Source organism: Dendroctonus ponderosae, unplaced genomic scaffold, assembly GCF_020466585.1.
Source record: "Dendroctonus ponderosae isolate FM_Combo_2020 unplaced genomic scaffold, Dpon_F_20191213v2 Dpon_F_20191213_258, whole genome shotgun sequence".
Classification (NCBI taxonomy): domain Eukaryota; kingdom Metazoa; phylum Arthropoda; class Insecta; order Coleoptera; family Curculionidae; genus Dendroctonus; species Dendroctonus ponderosae.
The window spans coordinates 16,889-26,452 of NW_026018467.1; the positions used below are offsets into that span (position 1 = coordinate 16,889).

Consider the following 9,564-nt stretch of genomic DNA (forward strand, 5'->3'; position numbering starts at 1 on the left):
CAATAAATTACAGTCACAACAATTGATGGGACACGGCACAGGCACGCTGGTTACTTCAACGGACGATGACGTCACGACCTTGGACGCGCTCGTATTGGTGTTTTAAGCAAGATGGCCGACTGCTGTATTTTTACTTTTATTATCTTAAAAATCTTATTGATTTCAATACTTATATTAATAATGGGTCACTTTTTAGAATACTTTCAACATATATTTGCCTCTAAACCATTTATTCTTTGATTCCTTTATACTGTCATCATGCCTATTGAGTCACTCGCTAAGTCAGAGCTTTCCGCATCACTGTGTATTTTGTGTAAATGTATACCCGGCTGAATGTTCGAACCGTATCGCGTGTCTGACCCATTGCATAACCTCAAAATTCAAATGCAAAACAATATTATTTTTTACTTGGTCTCCGATTTGTAGATTGTTTTTAAAGATTATCTATTTGCAGCTGAGAATAGTTTGTGTGAATCCTGAAGTGTTAGTGTTCACTCAGTCGCATAATTTAGTAAAATGGAAAACGAGTCGCTCAAGTGAGTAATAGTTATAATTTGATTTTTAATTACTATGATAATTGATTTACTATCATAGTGTGTTAATGTTATCATTGTTTAATTGCAAAGTCATCTGGCAATTTGAGTTATTTATTAACAGATTATTTATGCATTACATTGCGTATCAAAAATCAACAGACGATAAGAATGACCAATTGATTCTGGGTATTTGAGAAGCATTTTAATTGCTTAAGCACTGAATTTTTAAGAGACACATTTTGTTAAACATCTGGTACTGAAGGTTTGCATTATATTCAAATCGAGAGTTCTCAAGAGCCCAAATTGCAACAATCACTTTGAACTACATGGTAACATGCACAACTCACATGTAAATGTAAACCAGTAGCCTTTTATTATTATATCATTAAGTAAGATTTAGTTGAGTTAAGACACGCATCAGTTGTTTTTATCTTAAGCCACGTGGCTCGCCTTAGTAATCGTACATTGAATTTCACTTAACAACCGAGAAAGCCTATGTAAATTCTAGTGCATAATGGACAGTTACTATTCAACTTAAAATTCGGTTGTTTTCGATCTTTTTGCTATAAATATGTGGTTTGATCAACGGCGATAAGATCTAAACAAAAACAGCTTAATCTGTTAACTGAATCGTTTATTTCAGAAAGTTCATTTGCAAGAGTAATTTAGTTAAAGTAGTTAGTCTTTGCCCATATTTCCAGATATTCACATTTTAAAAAATGAAAAAAATACGACTTGACGGCAAATATCATATCAGTATTTTTTCATTAGATAAAAGTATATTTTTACATTTTGTCTTTTGCTAAAATCTGTTGTGAAAAAACCAAGGGGATTCTGCAATAAATAGTTGAAAAGCAGTTGTAGAAAACATTATCTTTAAGTATTTTTAATTTTTATGATTATAAATTGGACAAACATTAATTAAAACCCATTTTCGAGGGCTTACTCTTCCTCACGTTCAGTCAGCTTCTGTATGAGGCCATCTGAGTACCTATATTATACATCAGCGTTTGCACGTCATCGAGTTTTTGTTTTTTATTGAAACTTCCCGGCAAGATGAGACGGCAGATCAGGAGCAATATTTCTGTTTTAGAGACTAAAAGTGAAAGATACAATCCCATTAATAAAATACTTGACGATGACTTGTAAATAGCGAAAAGAAAACGACTTTACTAGCTTTTGCAATAAGATCAGCATTCTCTTGAGGTATATAAATTCAGTGAGTTTTTTGGACCCACAGACGGAACATGGAAGGAGGAAAGGCCACGACAATAAAATAGACGATTTTTCCCAAACTATTTTCTGTCGAAGAAGTTCGTTAAAAACCTCCTAAGTTTTGTATTTTTTATTTTTTTTGTTCCACTGGACCCTAACTGAACAAGAAGAGTGTTTGTCAAGTATTGGCAGGGTGAACTCCTGTCCATTATCAATTATTCTCCTCTTCTAAATCATTAGTTTTCAGTTTACTATTTAACATAATTCGATGTAATAAGAATAACATTGCAGGACATCAATCTCTAAAACTATATTATACAATATCATCCACCGTAAATTCAATTGATATCACCCCCATCATCGGAAATAAAAAATATTCTTCTAAACAATGAATCTACAAAAAAACTAAAGCAATAATATTATATACCATGTACCTAATCATTGTCCAAAAATTTAAAGGTGTGAGAGAAGAGCAAAGAAACATTAAAATGTCGAAAAATTTACCTTACAATACAAGATTGACTTATTTGAACACTGGATGCAAACAACCATATAACAGGCATCGAAATAAATTTGAGATTTACATTACAAAATTACATTTGCAAATACATTTAAACTTTTCATCGTCACCTAAGTATATGTATATGTATTTCGAAAATATACATTTCAACGTTGTGTGTTGAAATATTAATTTTAACCATTAATATCTCGTGGCTAGCCGTGACAACTATAGTAAAATTTCAAATAAAAGTATTAAAAGTAAAGCTGTTAATTAGATCTAATTAAAAAGAATGAAACGAGGTTTTTCAAAGTTAGTTCAATTTCTGAAAATAGATTGCCACTACTGGTTACAATCTGCAAAATCCTGAGATTAAATCCCTACTAGAAACCGGTTAAATATTTAGATAACTTAGCGAATTGCAAATAACTATTGATAAACGTAAAGTAGTACAATCAGTAGTTGCTTAGCAAGATAAGATTTCCTATAATTAAACTGTGGAGGAAAATTCGAAAGGTGGCTAGAATGAAAGTGAATTACAGGTGTAAACATTTTATCAATGCTTAAGATGGAAATGCTTATGAATGAAAGGCATGGGCTTCTTCATCCAGAATAATACGATGAATAACTCGATTTTTCTGTTTGGGCAAATTTGTTGCTTGTCCATTAACTATGGGCAGCATTTTGATTTTAGATAATTTCGGAAGCATTTTCAATATAGAGTACGAATACGGACATTTGAAAAGTATAAAAAATAAATTAAATTGTCTGCACTTTAGCCAGAAGTTAGAAAAGTTTTAGGTGTTTTGTCATTTGTCATCATCAAAAAATTAGTTCAATCCATCCACCAAACAAAAAGTTCTGGTAGTTTTTGAAAGAAGTTGATGTATACATACTGGATGAAATTCAATCAAACACGTTTTTTGTAATGAAGTGTGTATGTAATTATCAATTAACGCCAAGAGCTTGCGACACTTACGTTATCATCAGGGCGGTTGCAAATCACAAGCAAACATCCCCGAGAGCACCGAACAAGACATTTCAAAAACTGGATAAAACGATCTAAAATGGCTAAAATTGCATACGATAAACTTACAAGAAAACAGACTAAACTTAAAATTACAACAAAAATAAAAGAACTTGACTGACCCTTACAGACCGTACAGAAACAGAAAGAACAACCCGCTGCCACTCCCATGGATTACTAACCATAGGTTTTTGAGAAGAACTTGCTTTGTATTGTACAAATTTTATTTGTTACAGGAAAAATACCTTGCTAGGTTTGGGAAACCCTTTGCTAGATATTTCCGCGATAGTGGAACAAGAGTTTCTTATCAAATACGAGTTGAAACCAAATGATGCAATTCTCGCTGATGCTGAAAAGCATAAAAATTTGTATGCGGAGCTTGTGGAAAAATATAAAACTGAATATATTGCTGGAGGTAACTATAATCTGTCATAAATGTAAATTTTCAATTTGCATGTAAATATTAAGTACATTTATATTTGGTTTTTTATATTCAACATAAATTAGTATTTTGCAAAATTTGGCTTGACCTAGTTTTGCAGCATATAAAATATATAACTCGGTAAATAACTGATGCATTTGAGAATCGTATGTGTTCTTAAGTCCAATTACTCATTGATACTATTTATTATTGTAAATTGATCGGAATTGATTTAACATTCAGCGTAAACATTATTATGAAAATAGTTCAGTTTTCCCACCAATATGGCAAATTATAATTGATAAATTGCTTTAAAAAATTTACATAAATATGCACACATGTTAAGAATAGTAAATGCGGCACAACGTAAATATGTAAATAGTTGAGTTTGTCGTTATTTCTGATTTTTTTGACAAAAACTTATTAATTTTAGGAAGCGTTCAAAATGCGCTAAGGGTTTGCCAATGGCTAATTGGAAAACCTAGCGTTACAACGTTTTTTGGCTGCGTGGGCGAAGACAACTATTCAAAAGTATTAAACCAACGCGCTGTATCAGAAGGAGTAAATGCTAGGTAATTATCGTCTTAGTGAGAATTTCAAGTTTACTGATGGTTTAATTATTTTATTTCACTTTAAGTTTTGGTAAATTCTCGACTTATAAAACATAAAATCGCGGTAGACCAAAAGGTAAAGAGTTAAAGAAAAATTTTAGGTACCAATATACTGGAGCAGAACCAACAGGAACGTGTGCGGTTTTGGTTACTGGCCACCACAGATCCTTATGTGCAAACTTAGGTGCAGCTAATTGTTTCACTATTGATCATATCCTGTTACCCGACAATAAGAAGCTAGTAAACACGGCTCGATTTTATTATATTTCGGTAAGTATTTACACGTAAGTCAACTTACAGGGTGATTAAAAATTGTCACTTCTCTGAAATGAAATGCTTGGGGAAAGTAGAAAGATTCCATAGAGAACTATTTGAAACCCCCTAAAATAGTTAGAGCAAATATGGAATGCAAATCGAGCTGCTGATCAATTTGAATGTTTTAGAATTAATATCACAGGGGTCCGTCATCATCAAGTTATTTTGCTATTTGTCACAAAACTATTCCAGAGAGTGTGTCATTAAAAAACCCTAAAAAAAAATTTGATGAGTAACTTCTAAGAAATCTCTATATGTCATCAAACATATTAGTTTGCGCGTGATATAAAGTCTAACAGGTTTATGAAAAACGGGAAGCAATGCAAGAAATCTGCAACGAATATTCGAATGTTCGACGAAAAGAACCTGAAAATACATGCTACTATTATTCGAATGCTGATTTATCTGTTAAAAATGTGATGCTATCATTTAACAATAGAATTTGCCAGAACTACCAAATTTGTTGCGTTTGTGTCACTATTTTCAATGTTTTTCTTTCCTTCCCTTTCAATTGTTAATGCTAACATTAGATTTAACGTTTTAATGCGGGTTAATTACGTTAATTGATTTGTATTACCGACGGCACTACTCATGTTTAAATATTTTGTAGTATTTCTGGTTTTTTTAGTATTAAAGTATATCTATTTAATTATGGATTTACAACAATAACATGTAACAAATAATTAATTGGATATTCAAGAGCCGAAATAATTCTCGTTCTGGGGGTGAAAGTCCAATAAACTCTTATAACAAAGATGTTCAATTTTTAATAATCCTGTATTTATGATACATTTACTATGTATATTTTCTATATTAACCTGGTCTAATTTTAGGGTTTCTTTTTGACAGTTAGTCCACCTTCGATTATGGAGGTAGCAAATGTCGCTCTGGCTAATGATAGACCTTTGGCTATGAATTTGAGCGCTCCTTTTATTTCGCAGTTTTATAAAGAACCACTTATGCAAGTTCTACCTTATGTGGATGTACTCTTCGGAAATGAAACTGTAAGTACTTTTTTTACTATTTTTGTATGTAGTTTTGTTGTGCACCGAGTGTTTCATGATGATGCGAAATTAATCGATCTAAAAAATGACAAAAAAAATTATTTTATTGAAAATCTTAACTTTTTAGTTCACGATAACAAATTGTATTATATGATATATATATATGATACATATATTAATTACCAGTTGTCCAGCTACTGTCTTTGAAGGAAAGAAATTAACATCTCTTGTTTTTAATACTTAATATACAGGGTGAGTCAGCGAAGCGAGACCCCCTCTTGGATCGTACACAAATAGCGACTGAAAAAAAACGGTTATATAAAAGTTGTATAGTAGAGTTGTTGTTGGCGCTAAAGTATTTGTTTATGTTAGTTTTTAATCCAGATTCCGATTCTATATTGACTTTGAAGTAATTTTTATATAACATACTTTGTGAATTAATTCAATGGTTCAACAAAATGAAAAAATGAAGATAAAATGGCATTTAGAACAAGTTGCTGTTCAGTGCATAGACGTAATGGAAAAAGATCATTTCATGGGCTTTATGATATAAAAGAGGGTAGCCTAACCCCATGTTTAAAAACCGTAAATTTAATTTCATTCATGTGCGATATAACGCCTAAAAAATGCTACTTTGCATATTTATTAACACTTCACAGCTGAAGCACCTGCCGAAGCAATAAAATTTGCACTACTTGAACGGTTTATTCTTCTTCGTCTAGGAAGCGGAAACATTCGCACAGGAGCAAGACTTTGGAACAAAAGACATCAAAGAAATCGCTATTAAATTGTGCAACATGCCTAAACAGAACGAAAAACGATCCAGAGTAGTAGTGTTAACGCAGGGCGTTCATCCTGTTATTCTGGCACACAATGGGAAAATCAAAGAGTTTCCGGTTAAGGTGTTACCTGCCGATCAACTAGTTGACACGAATGGTGCTGGTGATGCTTTTGCGGGTAAGAGAAAAACTAGTTGACATTTTTCCAATGCTGTTTTCTATCGTTTGATTTCTCGAGACAAAATCTGAGAGCCCTAGTATAATACCAAAATTCCAGGAAAAGAAATAACGAAGTTCCGTTAGTTTTCAACTGAATAAAACATTCTATTTTTTTATTTAGGAGGATTTTTATCTCAATACATACAAGGACGAGACTTGACTGTGAGTATAAAATGCGGAATGTGGGCAGCTAGGCAAATAGTTCAAAGAAGCGGTTGTACTTTTGATGGCAAAGCCAATTTTGATCCTGCGGAGGAATAACGTCAGGAGTAGGTACTTAAGTGGCAATGATAAAGTATGTGAAAAATAACGCTCATACTTTCATTTTTGGTTTACTGGGGCGTTCTCAATATTTCAGTATATGTATTATTGCATTGAAAAGCAATGTAACTTAAGTTGGGGTGAATAGGCAAATATGACTCTTTTCTCCTCCTCGCAACGGTAACCTTCAATTTAATTCTTTAATGCGGTTTGACGATTTACTATAGCGAACAAGAATGGAAAGATGTCCATGGCATTTCTTTAAAAAGCAGACTAGCAAATAGATTTAGTTACTAGTGGACAACTCTGCAGTTAACATTAAAGTAACAGGATAGTCAAGTAATACCCCCATATTAAGAATATTTAAGAAGTATTATAGCATTTTCTATTGATCCACTATATATAAAAGGAAAAATCTGAAGGAATCAAAAGTTGCAATTATGCAATCATTTGGATCTGCAAATTTTATTCAATGCTGTGATAGATCCGTTATAATATGCTAGCTCCAGAGCAAAACTACTATTTGGCGAAAAGTAGATGCAAAAATCTAATACAGGGTTAATACAGAAAATGAACTAGAAACTGATTTTAAATTATACCCGTTTTACTGGTTTTCGAAATTCGAATTATCTATTATTGAATTTTTAAATTAAGATGAGTATTGTCTGATTACGTTATGACAATAATTCTGAAATTATAATAGTAGTTAATACTTGCTTGTTTTTAATTGGCTAAAAATAATTGAGTCCCATTTTTATTAATATTTCGAATATAGGCTAAAACTGGCCTAGGAAAGATGATAGCTAATTCACCCCACGTTTTCTAGTAGCCCCAGTTATACACTTTTTGGTTTTTCAAGGTTTTCTTAATAATGAAATTTTAAAGTGAATTTCAAATTATAACAAGTTACTTAAATTGTGCTTCCTTTTTGTTCTACATTAAATCTTCCCGAATTATTGATAGTAAAGTAGGTTAGTGCGTTATGATATTATATAGTTAAAAGATGTCAAAATATCACTTTCATGGAATAATGTAGAGGAACAGATTGATCTGCTAAACGCAAACACTCATTGAGTCCCTCCATATTGAGTTGCAAGTTTGGACGCAATACGTATTAGTTCGTTCACTTAAAGGCAACAAGCAGGCTATTTTTATTGGAATATAAAATCGCTTGCTGTGGGTTCCTGACTGTTTTTGTATCTGCAATCGGCTTCTGAATGTACCTGAAGTATACTTGATTTAAAATAATGCTAAAAGTGATCTATTTGAAAATGTCTGAACAAGCGCAATAAAGTATATCAATAATTAAAAAACAGGGTATTTGGAAAAGAAACATACTTTGTTTGCATTAACCAAGTTTAAAGTAGATGTGTTGATGCGTTGGCAACTGATTAGGTTTATGTACCGTGAATATAATTACATCATTCTATCATAAATACCTAGAAATATAACTAAATGAATATTATTACTGGGTATTTTCCTATGATAATAACATACTTTTACAAATTATATGTATATATAATTGGGTCAGGTTAGACCAATTAGCAGTGATCATCTTTACTCTTTACACTCTATGATAAACAATTACATCGCGTATTGATAATTCTAACACAATAGTGTGTTTAGATTTATTTTATCTATAAAAATACTGTAAAAAAATAAATATCCAATTACTGTAAATTTCTATAAACTTTAGAATGGACTTGTTGTTGGTGCTCTTAATGTTGTACTTATTGTAATTTTTTACTATGTTGACAAAATAGAAGCATTGTTGGTTTATTGTAGTTTTGTTTTTGCAAAATTAGTCTTTTTGCTTCAGAAGACAGCATACATTGCATTCATAAAATCCAGCTTTGATGCCTTGGTCCAAGGACTGACATATAGAAGTGAGTCTCTTCTTTAGCGCAAAGATATCAAATTATTAGTCTTTTTCTGATGTGAGTTACGCTCTAAATTAAAAGCTTCTTGAACTCTTAGTAGGAAATTCTCGGATTTACAATTTTTAATTTTTTTGACTAGTTTTTCAAATTTAAATTGTCAGCTTTTCCACAGTAGACCGGTTTATTGTGCAAAATAGGAGTGTGCTGCTGCGAACACACCTTCAATGAATTTTCTGTAGTCCAAAGATATAAATTATTAGACTTTTCGGCTGTTTTGCCCAAGATATCAAGCTGTACGAACTCAAAGTTTCATAAGAATGGAGAAAAAGTCTGATCTAAAAGTTCGAGTAAAAATCAAGTTCCGTCGCTCCTAAAGTGCAGTCAAAGTGAAGCATTCGCAAATCATGGCATGGTGTGTGACTGTTTTTTTTTTACTTTGATTTTGGAGAATCTGCTAACAATTGTGCAGCCTCTCACAACGGCTCTAGGCAAAAAAGATTTTCAAGTTTCATGAAAATTGAGCAAAAGTCGCAATGTTTGTTTATTTTTGGCTGAGAAAGCAAATCGAACAGCATAGCAAAGCTATTAGTCATCCGAAGGGCCAGCAAGCAAACGATTATATCATTATGCAAGTCTGCAGCTCGGTGGGTTTTTATCTGATAAACACCTTAAAATCGCCTGAGTTTTTTCGGAAAGCTGAACATTTAAGTTCAGTTTATTATGGGCAGTGGACGAAATCGGTCGTCGGGTATTTGTTCATAAACATGATAAATTCAAAAAAATTTAATGCCATGGAG

The 9,564-nt window shown here is 32.2% G+C and overlaps 1 protein-coding gene across 1 annotated transcript; it reads left to right on the plus strand.

Moving 5' to 3' along the window:
- Positions 1 to 328: 328 nt before the first annotated feature.
- On the plus strand, positions 329 to 8,664 carry LOC109544597 (adenosine kinase). Its single transcript, XM_019914889.2, has 7 exons — positions 329 to 536; positions 3,514 to 3,692; positions 4,132 to 4,270; positions 4,411 to 4,579; positions 5,458 to 5,628; positions 6,351 to 6,585; positions 6,748 to 8,664. The coding sequence occupies exons 1-7, from the start codon at positions 517 to 519 to the stop codon at positions 6,885 to 6,887; spliced, it is 1,053 nt and encodes a 350-aa protein (XP_019770448.1). The 5' UTR covers positions 329 to 516; the 3' UTR covers positions 6,888 to 8,664.
- Positions 8,665 to 9,564: the final 900 nt, after the last annotated feature.